Raw genomic sequence first — 23,232 nt, forward strand, 5'->3', positions numbered from 1 at the left:
TTGTTGTTTTTCATGAGTTACTGATATGAACAATAGTACATGTATGTATTCTGTTTTATTTCAGTGCCAGTCAAGCTGATTGCAGACCGTAAGTCCCTCAAAGATGGAAATAAAGTTGTACTTGTGTGTCAAATTAATTCCTTTAAACCAGGAACATTTGCTCACATAAGCATTAAAAACAATTCTATCCCATTGGGAGCTTGCAGTCCAGATGGGGAATGTTCTGGGTATTCAGATTCATATTCCTTAAGTTCCAACATCGATGGAGTTAATGTTTCAATTTCATCCTTCAATTCAAGCACTGATAATTTCCCATGGATGTGTGAATATGATGGTGATAGAGATCTCTTCACCTTTCAGTCTGCACGTAAGTATGCAATATTGATTTAGACTATGTTGTATTGAACAGTATAGACCAAATCTTGATTTGTATTGAACAGTATAGACCAAATCTTGATTTGTATTGAACAGTATAGACCAAATCTTGATTTGTGTAGAACAGTATAGACCAAATCTTGATTTGTATAGAACCGTATAGACCAAATCTTGATTTGTATTGAACAGTATAGACCAAATCTTGATATCTACCTGTACTTACCCATGAATCCCCTTTCATTATGGCCAGGAGTTATTTCATTATTTAAAACTTATTATTGAGAGCCACTGATGATTTCATTTACATGTATCTGCAAATTATCGTTTTAAATGGTGATGCATCATAATACATTCACACTGAAGATTGTAAAGCATCACAAGGAACAGATAATGTGTAAACCAGGGGTCTCAAACTTAAACCACATGAGTACTAGCACATTGGCCCAAGGGCTGCATCTCTGAAACCATTTCGTATAGTGAAAGGGGCTCACATAAAAGGTAGCCAGTTGAAATCATTGAAACAAGAAGTAAACACTGTAATAATAAAAGTTTTATCAAAAACTGGCAGGTGGTGAAAAAAAATTTGCATTATTAATTATTTTATAAATTGTGGGTGTCATTGCAGGCTACAGGAAATAACTCCATCGGCTGCATGTTTGAGATGCCTGGTTTAAACCATATTTTATATGTTGCTGTATTTTGCCCACAAGCAAGTTAAAAATTATATAAATAAGATTTCCCCTGGAAAGCTTCACTAGATACAAAATGTCCAGAACTGTACCATTACTCAAGGTGAGCATGAAATAGTCTTTATATATATGCACATGTTTTTCAAAAGTTGGTTAAACTTTCTGCATGTATTGCTGATTCAAACAGGAAGAGAGAGTGAAAAAGTGAGGCTGGGGAGTGGGACAAGACCGTGCTGGTCCTCCATGATTGTTCATTGGACATATTTGTTGTTTTTCATGCGTTACTGATATGAACAATAGTACATGTATGTATTCTGTTTTATTTCAGTGCCAATCAAGCTGATTGCAGACTGTAAGTCCCCCAAAGATGGAGATAAAGTTGTACTTGTGTGTCAGATTAATTCCTTTAAACCAGGAACATTTGCTCACATAAGCATTAAAAACAATTCTATCCCATTGGGAGCTTGCAATCCAGATGGGGAATGTTCTGGGTATTCAGATTCATATTCCTTAAGTTCCAACATCGATGGAGTTAATGTTTCAATTTCATCCTTCAATTCAAGCACTGATAATTTCCCATGGATGTGTGAATATGATGGTGATAGAGATCTCTTCACCTTTCAGTCTGCACGTAAGTATGCAATATTGATTTAGACTATGTTGTATTGAACAGTATAGACCAAATCTTGATTTGTATTGAATGGTATAGACCAAATCTTGATTTGTATTGAACAGTATAGACCAAATCTTGATTTGTATAGAACAGTATAGACCAAATCTTGATTTGTATAGAACAGTATAGACCAAATCTTGATTTGTATTGAACAGTATAGACCAAATCTTGATTTGTATAGAACCGTATAGACCAAATCTTGATTTGTATTGAACAGTATAGACCAAATCTTGATATCTACCTGTACTTGCCCATGAATCCCCTTTCATTATGGCCAGGAGTTATTTCATTATTTAAAACTTATTATTGAGAGCCACTGATGATTTCATTTACATGTATCTGCAAATTATCGTTTTAAATGGTGATGCATCATAATACATTCACACTGAAGATTGTAAAGCATCACAAGGAACAGATAATGTGTAAACCAGGGGTCTCAAACTTAAACCACATGAGTACTAGCACATTGGCCCAAGGGCTGCATCTCTGAAACCATTTCGTATAGTGAAAGGGGCTCACATAAAAGGTAGCCAGTTGAAATCATTGAAACAAGAAGTAAACACTGTAATAATAAAAGTTTTATCAAAAACTGGCAGGTGGTGAAAAAAAATTTGCATTATTAATTATTTTATAAATTGTGGGTGTCATTGCAGGCTACAGGAAATAACTCCATCGGCTGCATGTTTGAGATGCCTGGTTTAAACCATATTTTATATGTTGCTGTATTTTGCCCACAAGCAAGCTAAAAATTATATAAATAAGATTTCCCCTGGAAAGCTTCACTAGATACAAAATGTCCAGAACTGTACCATTACTCAAGGTGAGCATGAAATAGTCTTTATATATATGCATATGTTTTTCAAAAGTTGGTTAAACTTTCTGCATGTATCGCTGATTCAAACAGGAAGAGAGAGTGAAAAAGTGAGGCTGGGGAGTGGGACAAGACCGTGCTGGTCCTCCATGATTGTTCATTGGACATATTTGTTGTTTTTCATGCGTTACTGATATGAACAATAGTACATGTATGTATTCTGTTTTATTTCAGTGCCAATCAAGCTGATTGCAGACTGTAAGTCCCCCAAAGATGGAGATAAAGTTGTACTTGTGTGTCAGATTAATTCCTTTAAACCAGGAACATTTGCTCACATAAGCATTAAAAACAATTCTATCCCATTGGGAGCTTGCAATCCAGATGGGGAATGTTCTGGGTATTCAGATTCATATTCCTTAAGTTCCAACATCGATGGAGTTAATGTTTCAATTTCATCCTTCAATTCAAGCACTGATAATTTCCCATGGATGTGTGAATATGATGGTGATAGAGATCTCTTCACCTTTCAGTCTGCACGTAAGTATGCAATATTGATTTAGACTATGTTGTATTGAACAGTATAGACCAAATCTTGATTTGTATTGAATGGTATAGACCAAATCTTGATTTGTATTGAACAGTATAGACCAAATCTTGATTTGTATAGAACAGTATAGACCAAATCTTGATTTGTATAGAACCGTATAGACCAAATCTTGATTTGTATTGAACAGTATAGACCAAGTCTTGATATCTACCTGTACTTACCCATGAATCCCCTTTCATTATGGCCAGGAGTTATTTCATTATTTAAAACTTATTATTGAGAGCCACTGATGATTTCATTTACATGTATCTGCAAATTATCGTTTTAAATGGTGATGCATCATAATACATTCACACTGAAGATTGTGAAGCATCACAAGGAACAGATAATGTGTAAACCAGGGGTCTCAAACTTAAACCACATGAGTACTAGCACATTGGCCCAAGGGCTGCATCTCTGAAACCATTTCGTATAGTGAAAGGGGCTCACATAAAAGGTAGCCAGTTGAAATCATTGAAACAAGAAGTAAACACTGTAATAATAAAAGTTTTATCAAAAACTGGCAGGTGGTGAAAAAAAATTTGCATTATTAATTATTTTATAAATTGTGGGTGTCACTGCAGGCTACAGGAAATAACTCCATCGGCTGCATGTTTGAGATGCCTGGTTTAAACCATATTTTATATGTTGCTGTATTTTGCCCACAAGCAAGTTAAAAATTATATAAATAAGATTTCCCCTGGAAAGCTTCACTAGATACAAAATGTCCAGAACTGTACCATTACTCAAGGTGAGCATGAAATAGTCTTTATATATATGCACATGTTTTTCAAAAGTTGGTTAAACTTTCTGCATGTATCGCTGATTCAAACAGGAAGAGAGAGTGAAAAAGTGAGGCTGGGGAGTGGGACAAGACCGTGCTGGTCCTCCATGATTGTTCATTGGACATATTTGTTGTTTTTCATGAGTTACTGATATGAACAATAGTACATGTATGTATTCTGTTTTATTTCAGTGCCAATCAAGCTGATTGCAGACTGTAAGTCCCCCAAAGATGGAGATAAAGTTGTACTTGTGTGTCAGATTAATTCCTTTAAACCAGGAACATTTGCTCACATAAGCATTAAAAACAATTCTATCCCATTGGGAGCTTGCAATCCAGATGGGGAATGTTCTGGGTATTCAGATTCATATTCCTTAAGTTCCAACATCGATGGAGTTAATGTTTCAATTTCATCCTTCAATTCAAGCACTGATAATTTCCCATGGATGTGTGAATATGATGGTGATAGAGATCTCTTCACCTTTCAGTCTGCACGTAAGTATGCAATATTGATTTAGACTATGTTGTATTGAACAGTATAGACCAAATCTTGATTTGTATTGAATGGTATAGACCAAATCTTGATTTGTATTGAACAGTATAGACCAAATCTTGATTTGTATAGAACCATATAGACCAAATCTTGATTTGTATTGAACAGTATAGACCAAATCTTGATTTGCATAGAACAGTATAGACCAAATCTTGATTTGTATTGAACAGTATAGACCAAATCTTGATTTGTATTGAACAGTATTGACCAAATCTTGATTTGTATAGAACAGTATAGACCAAATCTTGATTTGTGTTGAACAGTATAGACCAAATCTTGATTTGCATAGAACAGTATAGACCAAATCTTGATTTGACATCAATCTTGTCTGTGGAGTCAATGTCGCTTATTGGTAAAGCATTGGGCTTGTAATCCAGTGATCATGGTTTCAGTACCAGCAGGAGTCAGGTTGGGGGATGGCACTTAGCTTCCGTTTTCTTATCATAATATAACCAGTGTGTTGAAAATGATGTTGAAAACCAATCAACAGTCTCGAAACAAACAGCCAAACATTCGAATCAGACTACTTCTCCAGTTATTCAAATAGAAACTTGATACAGTCCTAACAGTCACCTTTATTTAGTGGTTGCCTGTTCAATAATGATCATTCTAATTATGGCTCCACCCCCACCCCCTTGGGTTTCTGATATAAATATCCTGTATGTAACACTCACTTGCCTTCCATAGCCAGGTGTTTTCCTAACCCAGTTTCTCCCTGTTTTAAATGGTCATAGGCATGTATCTACAGAGACCACTCTGTGTATGCAGACTAAATGTTTGCTTCATGAGGAAATTGTTAAGATAAAGATATTTTACATGAATTGGTATGCAGACATTCCTTGTCTCACTTGTAATCACCATACCCCCACTCAGTGTGATAGTGTCACTCAATGGTGTGAATATGTTCAATTCTAAAGCAAGGCAGTTTTTATCATTAGGGTAAAGGGGCTAAGCAATTTGTTTACTAGATGATGGGAAAAGTAGCTGAGTTACCACATCAGAAATGGAAGTAGACTTATCACTTTGTGACAGTATAGTTCAGTATCTTCATCTACCTGTACTTGCCCATGAATCCCCCTTTCATTATGGCCAGGAGTTATTTCATTATTTAAAACTTATTATTGAGAGCCACTGATGATTTCATTTATAGGATGGATTAAGGTGAGCAGGATACATTAATGTCATATGGTAGAACAATATAAACATGAATTTTATGACTTTGTTGTGTAGTGCACAAAATACAATCTTGAATACAATAATAATGATAATAACAATAAAAATCTTCAGTGCATGGTATTTTAAAAAAACCAGCATTAAAAGCTGAACATGAATACAGAGGTCACTTGTGTACAATGGCCCGTTTTGCCATGCCCTATGGATGGCTGCTGTTTACAGGTTTGACTGTAGTTGAATATTTGTTTGTTCACCTGGTGAATTTAGCAACATTTTTGTACAAGAGACACAAGGAGAAATATAAACAGTGCAACCTTGAATGAGTTTCAGAGGAACATCTTCGAGCCTGTTAAATTACCTTAAATTTAAACACCCAGTCATAATGTCAATATTTTAACAGACTTGTCAGTAGTGATCACCCTTGAGAAAAAAATCAGACTGAGCTTTGTAAACCTCTATATGCAAGTTCATCTTTCAGATCTGGTTTTTGAACAAATACCATCCACTGAATAACATTGTGTTATTATTATTATTATTATTGTTGTTATTATTAACTAAATAATAATACTAGTGATGATACTACTAGTTATTATTATCGTTTTTATCAAGTTTTAATTTAGTGCACTATTTAAACAAAATAAAAAAATTTTTAAAATGTTTTTCTCTGCTAAAGTTTTTTTCTACACAATGTCACTGCATCCTGCTCACTTTAATCCATTCTAAATTAAAAATAATGCACAGGTTTTAGTTTGTATTATGCACCATGACATAAAAAACATTTTTACTGCTAATTGACAGCATACATACTGATTGGGAAACAGAACTGGCTCTTTGTTTGGCAAATGTTTATAATTAGCTTTCAGAACAGCCATTTTGCTATTCAAACAACATCTGCATTAACTAGTTGCTCAGTTTGCAGAGATCAAGAGTCTTCTTATGTGAGAGGCCTTTGAAAAAAAGTGAACGAAAATAAGCTTCTTCAGGTGGCAATTTTTCAGGATTGACCATTTAATTTTCCAAGGGTGGAGGTGGGATGGATATCTGGAAGTTTTGTTTTACAATATTTTCTGGTCCCCAGATGGATTGAAAAGTTTCCTTGCCCTGAATTGTAAAGGAAAGGAACCTGTATCCATAATATTAGTTGAAATGAAAATTAATTATCTTAAGGTAAATAAAACAAATATATTGGGTTGCAAAGAAGATCCCGGACTACATTCCATTGCTGAAAAATGAATGATCAAATGTTAACGGTGAAGAATAATTTAATACTTTATTAATTTTGAAGAACTCGGCATGATTTCAGATGTATATAGTTATGCTTTCTTAGTAAATAAAATGCTCTCTTACTGAACAGCTTTGCATTATGAATGCATTTAATCATGACATCCTCATTACTGACATGATAAAACTTTGAAATTTTCTTTACATTTTGCTTGAAAAGTTTAGTTTTTACTTTGTAATAGTCAATTAAATTTATATCCATCTTGTCTTCCTGTTGTTTGCTTAAATGATACAAGCACCAGACTTAAGTTTTGTTGACAATTCTAGGAAATACTGCCATTGTTTGCAAACATAATTCTTTTGTGACACTGGATTATGTACTATATAAATAGTTATACCTTGTTGACTTCTTGCATTTAGCTCAACCTAAATTTATTTTTGATCATAATGTTTACAATGGCTACTGTAGAATAGTAAAAGTAGAGGCAAGCTGTATGGTCATTCATTACACTCCAGTATGAGGTATAATACGGATATATATCATGCCTTAGCATATATATCCTTTAACTGCTACATAGTTTTATCATGGGAAACAATAAATGCATGCTGTAACATTTGTCTACAACAAATCTTTGCTTTTTTAAAACAAGTTTTTCCTCAACTACAGTTGCCACATCAGGTAAAGTGTTACATTTGTATCTTTGCCTCTCAAAGATCCTCCTCTGCTCCTTTTTTCTTCCGTTTGCAGAAATTTCCTGGTCTGTAACTTTCAGATCTTTTGAGGAAGAAGTAAAAACTTTGTTTGCATAAAGGTCACTGTCCCAGGGTACATTGTATATAACTGTTTGAGTTACATCTTTCTTTTCAAATATTTATCTTGATGACTTTGTCTCAAGGTCAAAGTTAAAGGTCATTGTTATATGAATGCATCCTGTACTCACAGTAGGGTGGGGATAAATTTAACTGATCAAACTGTCTGCTTACATAGAACATATTTAATCTTCAAAATTTAAGAAAAATCATTGTTTGCTGTATAAATACATTTTGGGCCAAACAATAAGCTTTTTTTAATTATGAATGAAAGGAAAGAAAAAATGCATATAAGGAAGTTGCTGTATGCATTTATTATTATTCTAGTCCTGTACTTAATTAAGTGGGCAGAGGAGTTCACCTTTTCTAGCATCTTTACATCTCTCCAGGTCCCACCAGCCCCATTCCAGAAATAACATCCCTATACTGCTTAACTCACTGACAGATTTACAATGGGAGTACATTTTAGAACGAATTTTTGTCACACTAAAACTGTCACTGATTAGCATGTACTTTCCTGGATTTATTAAAAGTGATGTAAAAATCATGTGTGTGCTTAGATTCCAGGCTTCAGTTATTTTAAATATATTATTTAAGAAGGTATGGGGATAGATTTTCTCACGAACAGACGATTAGTCCATGTCCCATGTGATGGTATACAAGATTCTGATCCTGTTGGAGGTGCTGAGCATATCAGCTTGTAAATTTCTGTCTCAGCTCGGAACCTTGAACTCTGCAGTGGACCTGACTCCCTTATGCAGATTGCACTTGCATTCTCTTAAATTTCTCCAAATCTGACACTACAGAAGGACTCACATTGTTCAGGTATATCACGGTCTGCATTTTTGTCTGATTTTGGTTGACATATCATGACAGGTTTCAGGTCTGGGACATCACTCCTGTCTCTTGTCAGATGCATCAGCTTGTGGGTGGGAGCTCATCTGGAGCTGGAAAGGCTAATTCTTCAAGTTTCATGGTCTTGGGAAGAATCTTACCTCCACACCAACAATTTGGAAATGAGGACAGTGTTTTCTTAGCCTTTCATTGGTGCATTGACAGAATAAGTCACAGCATCATGGTCATCCAAGACAATGTGTCAGTGGTAGTGAACTTCAAGTGACCAGGAGGCACACATGCCCCATCTCTCTGCATGGAGGTCAATCTTGAAAGAAACTACCCTTGGAGTTTGTTACATTCCTGGCAAAAAGAATATTTAGGCAAATATTCTCTCTAGGTGGAGCAAGAAAGACCTGATGAAATGGACTGTGCACCAGCCTGCAGCAGATTCTCTGTTCATTCTTTGAGGAGACCCTTGATGGACAGGTTTGCAACAAACTAAACAACAAGCTCCCTTTTTACATTTCACCAGCTCCAGACCTGACAGCCTGGTCAGTGGATGCTTTCAACCTGAAGTGAGAACATCCATTCACTTAAACCAATGGCTCATTTTAAGTGCCCCTCTGTGTCTTCAATGACTTTCTCAATGGCCTAGGACTTTACCCTGGTGTAGACACTTCTGTCACATGGCAATGGATTTCTCCTTCACAACAGCCCTCACATTCTCCACCACCACTCTTGGTTCACATCAATAATCTCACTGCCTGGAAAAGTTTCCAAGTGTATCATTCATTCCAAAGTCTATATAGCCAAGTGTAGGATCCTTTGTAATTCATGCAGTAGGTGCAGTGTTAATCCTTGCTGTCCCTGCATGAGTGCAGTGGGTGACATTGTACTCTACATTCCATGCTGCAATGACTTGCTAATGCCTAGCTGGAATCTCTCATATTTTGTGGTCTCAGAGAAGGAATAAAGAAGATGATGACTGAACTGATGTGGAGGCATTTCCTCCCATCTATTAAAGTTGTCTAGTCAGCACAGGTCCCTGACTGGTTTTATTACTTTTGTAACAAGTTAGAGGGAATTGTTCTGGTTGATTCATTTGTTCAGCTGATCTAGAATGGAATGTGCTAAAGTGCTAAAATCTGCACCATATAAACTTTACATTCATATAAGGTTTATAGATGATATTTTTATAATATGGATTGGTTCAGAGTTGGAACTAAATAAATTCCACCAATACTGTAATAGTTACCATAAAGCCATTACATTTACAGTGGAATACACTAAGGAAAAAAATCACATTCCTTGATACTGCAGTTAATTATGAAAATAACACAATAACATTTGATTTATACTATAAACCTACAGATAGACATTGTCATCTACATCCATATCACTTTTAAAATTCAGATCTGTTAAGTCAGCTATTAGGAGTTAGATCAATATGTACTAGACAATTGGACTTTGTGAAAAACTTACATCCACTCTCCTTAAAATTCTATCTGACTATGATTCTAACATAAGCTTTTCACAAAGCAAGCTGGATTAATCTTTCAGAGCTAAATGTAAACCAGTTAAAAAGTTTCAAAAAATAGCAGTGTAATACTGGTTATCTTCACATATGATAAAGATACAGTAATTATTTTCTCCAACATGCAATTTAAACTCTCTGGCCAATTGTCACACTGACTCTACCAGAGATTTTAAAAGATCACCAGATATTTGCACAGGGGATTGGTTATAAACTTACTAACCAGCTAATAATAGCAAAGTTTTCTAGGAAATATCCATGCAATGGATAAAACGTTTGTAAATAAAGTGTTAGATTGTGAAACCATTAATCGCTGCTTTTGCATGAAAATTGATTAATCTAAAATCATTAGAAGTACAGTTACATCAAATACCAAAACTAATGGACATTGTATCAAACATAATATTGTCTATTTACTTACCTGTATTAAAAGGTGCAAACAATATGTAGGTGAGACTAAATGGGAATTCCATGTGAGAACTAAAAAACACTTGATGGATATCCATAATCATAAAGGTTCCCTGGTGTCTGAATATTTCAATTTATCTGATCACAATGTAGAATGTGTTAAATACCAGATAATATAAATTATTAAATCTGATACAGACCTCCCAAGTAGAACTTTTTATAGGAAAGATCAAGTACTTGTTTTGTTTATACCAATTACATGCTCTACAACTTGTAGAGGGATTAACATCTCTGTTTAAATTGGAGACAGGCATTTTTCAGAGAAGGACTACCCAAGTCATTGCAGAGATGAAAAGGGTTAGTGAGCCCCTTCCAAGGGTGGTTATAAACACAGTGGTGAAAGTAAGTGGCACCCTCTCCAGTCTATGAGGGCAGAGAGTAAGTAACACCCTCCAGTAGTGTATGTCAATGTGGTCATACAGGTGCACTTACTCATCTTAAATTAAAGATAACTTTTTGTCCTAAAAATTAATACTATTACAGTTTAAACAAAGTCTTTTCAGTCCTAGCTACTTAATGCTTTGTACCCTTAATGCTTTGTACCCTAATTTACTGCCTTTAAGAGACTTCCAGACAAAATAGTTGTATTGCTGTGGGCTTTTACAATGGTGGCTAGGGACTAAACTGGGTGAAAAAAATTGGCATAATATTGTGTAGTACAAACATTTTTGTACATGCATCGCTTTCAATGTGACATCACAGCATGTAACATTCAGTTTGGTTTGTACAGAATCACACCTTTAGTTTGACCTTATCCAAGGATGTCCAAGTACTTTAACATAGAGTTTTGCCATATTTGTTTATTGGAGCGTGTAAATAATGACATTCCAAATGATCAAGGTTGTAGGAGGATCCATATTAAAGTGAACAACTGCCATTTAAAGGTATGTGCAATCTAATTCTAAATATTGACACCTGTTTCTGAAATGGTACTGATTGAATACATGACCTGTATGCCTTTTACTGTAAAATGAAGGAGCAGCACCCTCACTTTTCCACTAGGTCAGAGAGCAAGTTGCCCCTCCCCTCTAGGAAGAGCAGTACCCTTTCTCATCCAGGAAGACCAAATGAGTCCATCCCCCACTTCTTTGAGTGTGGAAGCAGCACACTCTACTGTCCAACAGCTTGGTAATGCATGAATATGCACCCCTCCATAAGGGATGAGCAGCTCCCATTTAGTTCCCAAGGCCTGTTGTTGGCTACAGGATTGAGCTCCACTCCCCCCTCTCCCGAGTAAAGGGAAAACTCACATCTAAGTCTGTCCAGACTGGGAAAGGGTCTTCCCACAGATCTGATTCACATGACAATTCTTTGTTCAGTCAATGAGAGCAGGTCTTTGAAACTCCTGATCTGTGGATAGGGATCAGGTCATGTTCCCCCATTTCTCCAAACTGCCATTTCATCCCACTAGGGACTGGGACTCAGATTATAGAAGCCAGATTAGGGAAAGGGATAGGCTTGGCATTCCCAATGTTGTCTCTCTACATCCCATTGGGATGTAGGGCCTTCTTCCACAGTGAAATGATTGGCCCTATTCCTACGTACTACCACTGACTGCCAGACCTTTCACAACTCCAGTCCATGTACCTGCACCATATTAGTGAGCTTGGCAAAAAAAAAGAGGGAGGAGGGTAGATCTGCCTTCCCCAAATGCTCAAGGTGGGTGGAGAGTTGCCCTATCCCACCTGACAAGTCCACTGTTAAGAAGAAGCTTTTAGCTCCAGGGGAGGAGTTACTAGTTCGAGTTTTGCTTCCACTAAGTCTCCTTTGCAGAAGAGATTGATTGGGTCATCCAGGAGAGAGCAGGTGAAAACATCCTTTCTTTCGTTGTTGATGTGCAAGAGTTTGACAAATTTGGCATATTTGGTACCCCATCCCATCAGGTCCCCTAACACCTATCTCCCATTATGGAGGCAGAGTAGAAGGAGAGCTGGTCCTTTCATAAAGCAGTAAATGAGGTTTACCACCTCTTGTCAAGTGACAAGTGTCCCTAACATTGAGGTTCTGGTGACTACAGAATTCTTGTTAGTTTGAAGAACTTCTGGGTCAAACTCTCAACCAGATCGTATTACTTCTTCATTTGATCAAGGAGCTTTCTTCAGGGTGTTGTAAGGATCAAGATGCCACTAGACAATGTAAAGGGTAGTTTGTCATCCCCTTTACATTGCAGTACTTGGTTGCTGCTTTTATGTACAAAATTCATGCCCCATCATGGCCCACTAAACTGCCCATTTTTCTTGAAGGGGTAGCTTGTTCCACAGAAACTGTACAAGAGTACTGGAAACTTTCTTACATTGCCATGCTCTTAATTTTGGTGGATTAAAGTTTCCACGTGGTCTTGATCTCAGCTGGTAATGTGTTGAAAAAGGCCTGAATAAATCCATGCAGCTCCAAGTAGACATTTATATGCAAGAACTGCCTTGTGAAAATCTATCCTTTCATATATTGTAAACTACTTTAGTCCTGTAAACAGTGTTTTTGATGAAAATCAATAGATCTAAAAACGTCTGGAAGATCATTTACATAAATAAGAAAGAGGGCCTCAAACAGGGCCTTGAGAGACCCTGAATGATTAGTGCAATGTTTTCAGATAATATTGCCAGTGGTTATTGAAACCTCTGCTTGAGGTGTGATCTAAATGAGTTTAAAGAAGATTAATCAAACCTATAATCTGTAATTGGGGATGTTTGTCTAAGACAGTCTTTAATAATAATAATAATAATAATAATGACCTTATTTAAAGAGGGTAACACAATCATCTAAGAACTAATCTACCTTGAGGCCCTTATACAAAGGAATTTATTTATTTAATAACTGATCCTATGTGTCTAAGGCTGTGTTGACATCAGTTATGTTGTATATTGCTAACCGAGGGGTAGGGTTATGCAGATGTCATCATTTAAGAACTCTTCCTATCAAGCAGTGTAACATCCCTGTATCCTATTTCAATGTAAAGGTAATTCAAATAGTTTTGGGGCATGTTTAGTAGTACAGACAGGATAGAGATCACTTAGTGCATACACTGGCACATTAATTTTACTACCTTTTCAGTCATACTAGTATGAACCTGATCACTGATGATAGCATATCTTTCAGTCTTCTTGGAATCCTAATTATTCAGGTAAACTAAATGTTTCAAAAATACTCTGGTGTCAGCATGTGTAGCCACTGGTGTAAGTTCCATTTTCTTTGTTAGCTGTGATAGGGCCCTGTTTGCTTAGCTTAAAGTTGCCTTCTGAGTGTGCTTTAAGTCATTTTGACCGGCATTGTGTTCTTTTGTATTAACATAGGAAAAGAAATCAAAAGGCATAGAAGATTAATTTCACTCTAAAGCACATTACCCCTACCCTCCTTTCTTAATTTCACCTCACTTTCATCTGTATTCATTTCCGATCAAAAAATATCAGATTTTGAGGGAGCAGTCAGCTTGGGATGATCTATTATGTTGCAGCAAATTATTTTCTTGTAAGCCTTTGCTTATATAAAGTAGCATTTCACCCAGAACCACCATGTTGCACAAAAAATTAATTTTTGTTCCGAAGCTTTTGGCTTCACATGTATAAAGTAGCATTTTCACACAGCACTTACTGGAGAGGCACTCTTTAAAGATAAACAAAATCACATAGTCATTTAAAACATGCCGTTTTTCTCTTCATAAGTCATCGTTGCACTTTGCACTAGACAAGAGTTGTAAAGTGTATAAGTGCATTGAAATAACTGTATATTTATTGACAGTTTTGCAGTTAAATTCATAACTTTTTAAATAATAATTAAGCAGTCAACCATGCATGCTGTTCAAGTCAAATTACCCACATTTTAGAATTTCAGACAGGTTTATAGCTGCCAACTAGACCAAGTTGTTCTCCACCTTTTTTCTTCTGACATTACAGGTTTTATTTATATTGTAGCAAACATGGAAGGATCCTTAATGAGGAAAGAAATGGGTATGTGTTTGATTTGCAGTTTTAATGTAGCTTTAGTAAATTTTCAGTCATATTGCTACAATGTTTGCACTGTAGCAGTTTATAGTGATGTCTAGTACTGGGGCATTATACCAGCCATGTAGCATGATGTCCCACCCAGTCCCATTATTGTGACAACAGTCCACCAGTCCTAGCACTAACCTTTTAATGCTGAGCACCAATCATGGCAGCTGTTAGTACCATTTTTGTAAGTCTTTGGTATGATTCAGCTGTGATTTGAACCCATGACCTCCCGCATCTGAGGCAGATGATTAGGCCACTGGAGCAGTGAGAAAAGAAAACTCAAAGAATTGGGAATGGGAGGAAGAAAAAAATGCCCCAAAAAATACAAAACAGGCTTCTAAGGCAAATCCATTTTTGTCAGACCGACAAAGCCAGTCCTTAAAGGGACATAATTCTTCCAAGAATTATGTTGTTGATGGCCTGTCCACTAGCAAGGCGGGGATAGTGAACTTAAAAAGATCGATATGACAGAATTTATTCCACTTGAATAAATTAAACCTCCATAATATCACACATTTGCATGAATTATCCCTGAAAATTCACTATCAAAATCCCACACTTCACTTGGAGTTGTTTCAATCACATCAGTAGCACGAAACCTGAATGAAGTCCTTTTTGATACTGGATGTGATGAAAAAGCAGTTGATCATATACACAACAATTTAGTAGATGAGGCATGGGAGTTGCATACATTTGTTCATTATTCTGCATAAATAACATTTATTTTCAAAATATCCAACATGTGAAAGATTGTTTCTGCTGGTTTCAACAACCATCAAATGTATGCAAAAACATCTGTGTATTATGTCACTGCTTTTTGTTTTGTTGATTAGTCTGGTCCTGGAGTGGTATTTAATCGTATAGTGCCAAGTCGGGAGTCAAAGCAGCAGTAACTTGACAAACTGTTGATACACCGCCAAACAAGATTCATTTTTTTAAAACAACAGCAACATTTATTTTGTAAGACAATCGTCTACATCAAAACTCAATTTTTGTGTTGTTCAATTAGTACAATATTGATGTTGCAATTTCATTGGAAGTAATCATGAAACTTCTTATCATCCTTGAGGATATCTCTAATTGCTAGTTCAGGAATTCTCTGAAACTCACTTACCAACAATGGTCTGCATCTGTGAAACCAAGCTCTTTATTTTAATTTCATGAAGTATTCGTTTCACAGTTATGAATGAGCGGGTTAGTTTAAGGAAGTTTAATTATGTTACATACACAATAACATTTGTAACAGTGTTCGATTGATCAACTGAAATGTGGTCAGTCGACATATGATCATGGTTGCTAGATTTTAAGTATGTATGATTTGCATGCCTTTTAACTTTAACTTTTTTTAAATTCCACCTTCTTTGTTTGATTCAGAAGATGCAATTAACGTGATAATACAAAGGAGGCCATCTTTTAATTCAGTGCAACAATATGACAAATACTTCCACAAGTTATCAAAACACAGTTGGCACTTAATTAGGTTCTCAGAGAAACATGTGCAGACATAGTTGTTATGGTAGATTGACACATTTTACATTTAAATACACGTTGCATTTATGATTACACTTAAGAGGAACTACAAGACAGAATTAAAACAAATTTCACTTAATAAAAATTATTTTCATTAATCAAAATTTCCTTGAATATCTTTAATTACGGTATACTAAGAATGTCATTTGGAAATTAAATGTAACCAGTTATATGACTTATAATTAAAAGTTGATAATTTAAATGTTGATTAAAATTTCCAGGTCCTATCAACCGTTTTCGACCATAAAACTAGCGACATCTCATTGTTTCAGTTACCAATTTTGGTCACGGTTTTCTTCAAGTTCAAGAAATAGGGATCCATTTTTGGGGTATTGTCTGGTTAAAAAAGTGGGATCCATACCTGACCCCACGTCATAAGTGGGTTCGTGAGTTATCAGGGCACAAGTTATCGAGGGAGTGGTGGATTTTGTCACCAATCAGCAATTTAAGCAAGAATGTTTTTCATATGTTTTGGAACAAATACAGAAAAATGACATTTTTTCACAGAAGTAATGGTAAAAATAGCCAGTTGATTTATTTTTTCTCCAGATGCATCCACACGAGGGTGTGGTGCGGTTTCAACAGACTCCATGTAGTCTGTTGGTGGTCATTGGTCAAATGAAGAATCCAATTATTTAGAACTTTTTGTCATCTTCCATGCCTTGAGATCATTTTTTTGAACAAGTTATGAAAGAACATGTTGGTTTTGAAATGGATAATTCATGTTGTACATTAATAGTTTGGGAGGAATTCAATCTACAGACAAAAGAGATATCTACATTTCAATCATATGCTTACCAGGAGTTGATAATATTTCTGCTGAATCCTAAACATTTTCAGACTGGACTGAGTGGATGTTGAAAAGGAACATTTTTAGAAAGCTTTGCATTCACTTTTTTCAACCAGACAGTGATTTATTTACTTCTAGATTAAATTTTCAAACTGAGATATTTGTTTTATGGAATATAGAGTGAGGAGCATTTAAAGTTGACATTTTCCATTTCCTGGCATGAATTTTGACCCTACATTGTTCCACATTTTCACTTAAAAGGAAGAATTGTGAACAAGAGCAATTATATAGCAACAAAGTTGACGCTAATGATAAAATTTCCATATTGGCTATCTCAACCTTGGTTTTCTTTAATGATGGCTTGTATTGTTGATATTCTTGCCAGTTTGCCTTGACACAAGGAGCTGGTTTTACTTCCCCACTCCAGACAGATTCATCCTCTAAAGGAAAAAAAATGAACCTTGTAGATGTGGTTGTAACCAATCCACCAAAGTAGAAGACTTCCAGAGAAAGCTCTTGGACGCCTCTGTAATTCTAGGGGAAAAGGCACACAAAAACCTTACATAGAGGAGGTGGAACATTTGATGTTCTGTTGGAAAAACAATCCCTATAGTACATCTGAAGAAATAGTTGTGACACAGTGAAGTTGTTTTGTATCCCTTGGTAAATCCTATAGTGTTGTAAACACAGGTCTATGTTGTTACAAAATCTACAATTACTAGGTCAGGACTGGACCACTTACAATTGCAATATTTATAGAGGTATTTTCATTGTGAATCCACCTCAAGCAAAATATGCATTCACTTGGGATGTTGGACAAGTTCTCAAATATTTAAGTAACTTCTTTCCTCTGCAGAATGTAGAACATAAGATGCTGTCGTTTAAAACAGTGCCTTTTCTAGCATTTCCACAGCAGCAAAGCCACAAACAGTGATTGCCATGAATATTCATAATATGTGTATATCAAAAATGGAGGTTCATTTTTATTTCTTTACTTAAATGTCCAGACAAGGGAGGAGGTTTAATTTAAAAAGAAACCTTTAATTTTCACAGGAAAGAGTTTACCCTATGCAAACAGTTTTACGTTATCTTGATAGAACTCAGTCTTAGAAAATGTTATCAATTCCTTGTGTCATTCCATACTTTTAATGCATTTGCAAGTAGTACATTGGCACTGTGATTGAAAACCATACTACAGCTGTTAGACATTGATATCCAGTATTTTAAAGCTCATTCGTATTGTTCAGTTTAAATATCCACTGCCTATAGGGGAGGCTGTTCACTTCAGGAAATTCTAAAAACAACTGGCTGGCCTTCTGGCTTGATTGAGTTTTCACAAATTCTGCATAGGAGATATTCCAATATGAATTTTGTAAGAGCAGTTCTAGAAAATAAATGATTGTTGAATTTACATGTTGTTGATTTCTTTCTTGAAACATGCTACTTTTTACATACAAAGTCAAAGGTTTACAAAAATAATGGGCCCCCATCCAAGCATACTGTGTGAAAATGCTACTTTTAACATTCTCAGCTTGCATCTTACTCCAGTAATCCCCCCCCCAAATCAATTACATCTTAGGATTGCTGGAATGGGAGCCCTTTTTTATATTTTACAAACTATTTTACCTTATCTGGCTACAAAGCGAGTCTGTTTCAATAAATGCATCACACGAGGTTTTTTTTAAAATAGTTCGCAGTTTTTAATAAAATTTTGCTACAGGGAAAATAATATAGTTAAGACATGAATGACATTAACTTAAATTTCTTCAGCAAAATATAATATTCATAATGTAAAGGTAATGCAGTTTTAATTTGTTTATAATAGCTCAAAAAGTGCTCATTTTTCTTGCTGCAGGTATAACTTATATAGGCATACACAATCAAGTGTCACACGGCATGATGGGAAATTTATATTTTTTCATGTGAAAATGTAAAGATACATTTATTACATATGAAAATGTCGGAATGAAAAATATGAAAAAATATTTTGGCAATAAGTTTCTATATGTAACACTTAAGTATAAAGCAATAGTTATGGCAACATAATATTTTACTTCATCATATTGTGAGTTAAGACAAATTTGATATTACAGGTAGTTCATCTTCCATTGGCCCAGGACTTGCCCTAGGAGAAGCCGTCCCATGTGGGATTGCCATTTTCATGTTGGGTATGCTCTTTCTGCATCTGCTTTATGGATAAAAAGGTGAGTTATCATTGGCTTCTTATTTATTTCTTACAAATATTTTGCCTTAGATCTATATTATCGCTGTGACAAATTTAGTGGTGTTAGAACAAAGTTTAATGGCATACAGATTTGAGCTTAGCAAACACTTTCCTTGATGTAAAACCAATTATGAATTCACTATGAAACATTTACAAAGCTAACTTAAAGTAAATTAAAAAAAACATTTGGCAAAGTTTAAGCTAGCTGTTTGTAGCTAATTAATTTTTTTTATACTTATTTGAAATAACTGCATAATATGTTCTCTTTTCCAGGAAAGAACCTGATTGAGGAGATGAGAAACACATTCTCTGCAGCCTTGGTTTTATGATCTGCTGGACAATTATTTATCAAACTCATCAGCTTGCATTCAAATTAAAACTTATTTTTTCATGTTGCAAAGTAAACTATGTATCTTTAACAAATAACTATACTTATGCTTTTATCTCCTAGTAGATGATAGATTTTAATTATCCTGCCAAAAGTACAGGGGAGATTATGCTATACCCCTAGCTTTGTTGTGGTCATCAGGTTTTTCGGCATTTACAAATTTTTAGGATTTACTAGCAGTATGACTATATTCATGCATTCACGCAAGTTTGAAATATTAACGTGAATGTTGCAGTAATTGTACCACTTTGAATAGCCCCTGGAGGCTTGTATGTGTCCTATGGACTTAATTTTCTTGTCACTTTCAAGATCTTATAGAAGTTCTTTAATGAGTGCAGATGCATGCAGAATAATTAGTAGATCTTGCATCTGATTGGCAGAGTTTCTTACCATTTTGGAAGTCTTATTTCTGGTTTGATCAAATTTGAAATATGGTGTTGTATCATCATCATCTTGTATGGGCTTGATAATGATTGATATCCATATACACCACTCCCTTGATAAATCACACCTGGATAACTTGCAAATCCACTTTTATAACACGGGCTCAGACATGAATACCATTTTCCTTATTAGAAATTCCCCCCAAAGTTGGCCTCTACTTGTTGACCGTGAAGAAAATCTCAATCAAAATTATTAACTGAAACCTTGATATATCACTCCTTTTATCATCAAAAACAGTGTTTATTACCGGAAATTGGAATTGACATAATGAAATTCACAACTTTTAATAAGAAGTCAAATCTTCTCTTAATTATTTTCTTTTTCAATAACATTGTAAGCACACTGTAAATAACAATATTTGACAAAATTCTAATGGATGAGAATGAAACTAATGCCTACTGGTGGGAACAAGTTACTAATTAATTACCAATTAAAGAAGTTTTGTCAAGCAAAATTCTATGTTTTTCATTTAGTTACAGTTTATAGAACAAAAACACAAAAAAATAATTAAAATGGAGTTTTGAATTTGATGGTTGTTTCACCAATCAATTGTCCATAGTTTTTAAAACAAGGGAATTATGTTTTGTTGTGAATCAAGAACAACAAATTGCAGTGGTATAATACGCAATGCTTTTGCCTTTATGTGAAGGTTGTTGAAACCTACAAGAAAATTTGTATGATCTTTCAGAGGTTGGATATATAAAAAATACAGGTAATTTATATAATAAAAAGCAAACAACTTTATTAGAAAAGGCTCAATATTGACAACTGTTACCATTGCAAATGAGTATTCAGCCATTAAAGAGCACTGCCCACCCCCCACCTCCCTGGTTTTTCTATGTCCAGCACTGATGGCAGCACCATCAGAATTTGCTGAACTCCCTTGGTAACTTTCACACTTAAAGTGCAGTCTGTGTTTTCTTTTACCTTGTGCTTGATTTATTGAGGGAGAGGTGTATATTAATGATGCAATCTTGCATCTTAATTGCTGAGCTTGTTAAGACTCTAGAAGTCATATTTATGATCTGATATTGCTCGAACATTGAAAGATTGCATTTATCTTAAAGATCTTTGACTTTTCTTAAAAGATGAGTAAGATCCTTTTATATTTGAGGCTGATTTTTCACATGGTTAGAAGAGGTTTACCTGTGCAAAAGCCTTAATTCTGTCTCAGTTTTGATCCAAATATAAATATGAGTTTATATCATTAAATTCTTGGGCAGTTGCAATGGAATGCACATCTTGGATCTGATTGATTGTAAAGTTTATTATCCTCAAGATCTTGGATGACTTTGATTATGATCCCAAGACAGTCCATATTTTTTATTTCTTTCTCTTCTGAAATAATTTTTTTCAAGATGAAGTGAATTACATAAAATCAGTTTTGTACATCTATTAACTTTTGAGGAGATTTTACATAGGATGTACTTTTACAATACTGCTTGGTGAAGTAGTTAACCCTTAAGTTATTTAAATCAGGCAAGTGATATTAGGTCCACTCGAGTTTCTTGACAATACTCAGGTTAACACAGAATACCAGTAGGTTAGGTTTGCATTGCTGTGACTAATTTTTGTTACTTAGTAGGAGATTTTAATGATTGTTTATACCTTGTTATGATTATGAAATTTTGCTTTTAATTTTTTGGCTAGTCAACCATATTGTATTCTTAGTGTAATTATCAAAACTTTGTAAACAGTTTTGGGTTATGCTAAACATATTTACACATTTTAATAGACTTTTAAAGATCTGCAGCTCTTTTTTATTTTTATGTTTTCTTAACTGGACTTTATGGGAACAAAACATTTTAGCCACTTTACAGAGTTGAGCAATATTATAAGACATAAGTAGCTTTTGTATTAATTGTGGTGACCAAAATATATTGACCAGTGTTGTTGAGGTAATCCAGTATTGAGGTCTGATTATCGGGAAGTTTCGCTTTTTCATATTTATGTGTCTAACTTGATTTGAAAGTATTTATAACATAAATCATATCAGATGTTCTTCGAAGTTATGATATCACTTTCTTAATATAGATTATATATGTGACACTGATGTTTATTCAGGAACACACAACGAAGCTTTTTATAATTTTTCTCAGGGAAAGTAAATAAAACATCCTCATGATAGTATCAGGTCTTGTCAACCCATTTTCAACGTTTGGATTTGTGGTATTTTGATCAGAAAAGACTCATTTCACAACCATGCTTCTGTGTCATTTGCTTTGAGAGACAGCACATTCTTCAGATTTTACTTGAAAACCATGATAACATTTCGAAACCATTTCAGGGAGAATTGTTGTTTTATAAAGATTATCAGTAAATAAAACAGATTTATAATGGTGTAAGCAAGAATCAGAACAGCAAAACCTTGTGCACTGGGTTCATGATTCTTTGGCACATGGGAGATGATCATGGAAATATCGGCAATAATTCCATTACATTATGATCTTAACTGACCTGGCAGTTTAAGGTCCTTCTATATACTTTTTACATACCTATTATTCACCAGTTCCTTAGTTCACAATGAAATTACAATACAACAGCTTAACGTGTATGCGAAATCAGCATTTCTCCATCACTTCTCACTTCAAAACATGGAAAGCATATGCTAACTTGCACCATTCTGATTGTCTGCTTTGAATTGAAACATTAGGGCTCTTAGGGATATAGCTAAGAGTAATTGTACAATTCGGTTACAACATAAGCACTTTTTTCTATCTGTCTAGAAGTTATAAACCATGAATAAAATATACTATTATTAGGTACTAAAACATCCAATTGCTCATTAATTTGTCTTTAAAACAATACAAGATCACAATTTTTTTTAATTATGTGACTGTTGATTGGGTAGGTTTTGACTGTTTACACTTGCTTCTTTGTGAAATTTAGTCCAAGCTTGACTTTATTTCAAAATTTCTGAAGAAAGGAACAATGTCTTTGTGAATTTAAAAATAAATCATTGCTTTTTGCTCATTTTTTAGTCTGGAATAAATTTTATTTAAAATATTCATCGACTTGTCATTTGTGGAAAAAATGTGAGCTAGGTATGTAACCTTTATCCTTTATAACTTATTTGAATGCATGCATGTGACATAATGTATGTATAAAGAATGCCATTGCCAATCTTAGTTGAATATCTATCCACAAGTAAGGGTAAGTACATAGAAACGTATGGGAAAAATATACCCTGTTACTGTCTATAAAATAATTGATTAATGACTAATGAAAGAAAAGGTTGAGATGCATGGGAAAAATGTAAAAGAAGACAGTTTTTTCCATTATGGTCTTTTGCAACAGCATGTGTCCAGTCGTAAAGCATTTTATTTCATAGGACTGATATTGTGACTACTAAAATT

The 23,232-nt window shown here is 34.8% G+C and overlaps 1 protein-coding gene across 3 annotated transcripts in view; it reads left to right on the forward strand.

Annotated features, from left to right (window-relative positions):
* LOC149795906 (uncharacterized) overlaps window positions 1–22,882 on the forward strand; it is a 40,378-nt gene extending 17,496 nt beyond the window's left edge. For 2 of the 3 annotated variants that reach the window (XM_089965821.1, XM_089965822.1), the window contains exons 3-9: window positions 65–367; window positions 1,393–1,695; window positions 2,783–3,085; window positions 4,111–4,413; window positions 14,423–14,458; window positions 18,914–19,024; window positions 19,318–22,882. In XM_089965821.1, the coding sequence (XP_089821947.1) occupies window positions 65–367; window positions 1,393–1,695; window positions 2,783–3,085; window positions 4,111–4,413; window positions 14,423–14,458; window positions 18,914–19,020 (1,355 nt within the window). In that variant the 3' untranslated portion in view covers window positions 19,021–19,024; window positions 19,318–22,882. The remainder of the gene's footprint in view (window positions 1–64; window positions 368–1,392; window positions 1,696–2,782; window positions 3,086–4,110; window positions 4,414–14,422; window positions 14,459–18,913; window positions 19,025–19,317) is intronic. The other variant, XM_089965824.1, reaches the window with a different exon arrangement.
* The last annotated feature ends 350 nt before the right edge of the window (window positions 22,883–23,232 follow it).

Source organism: Sinohyriopsis cumingii, chromosome 7, assembly GCF_028554795.1.
Source record: "Sinohyriopsis cumingii isolate HCF-2022 chromosome 7, ASM2855479v2, whole genome shotgun sequence".
Classification (NCBI taxonomy): Eukaryota; Metazoa; Mollusca; class Bivalvia; order Unionida; family Unionidae; genus Sinohyriopsis; species Sinohyriopsis cumingii.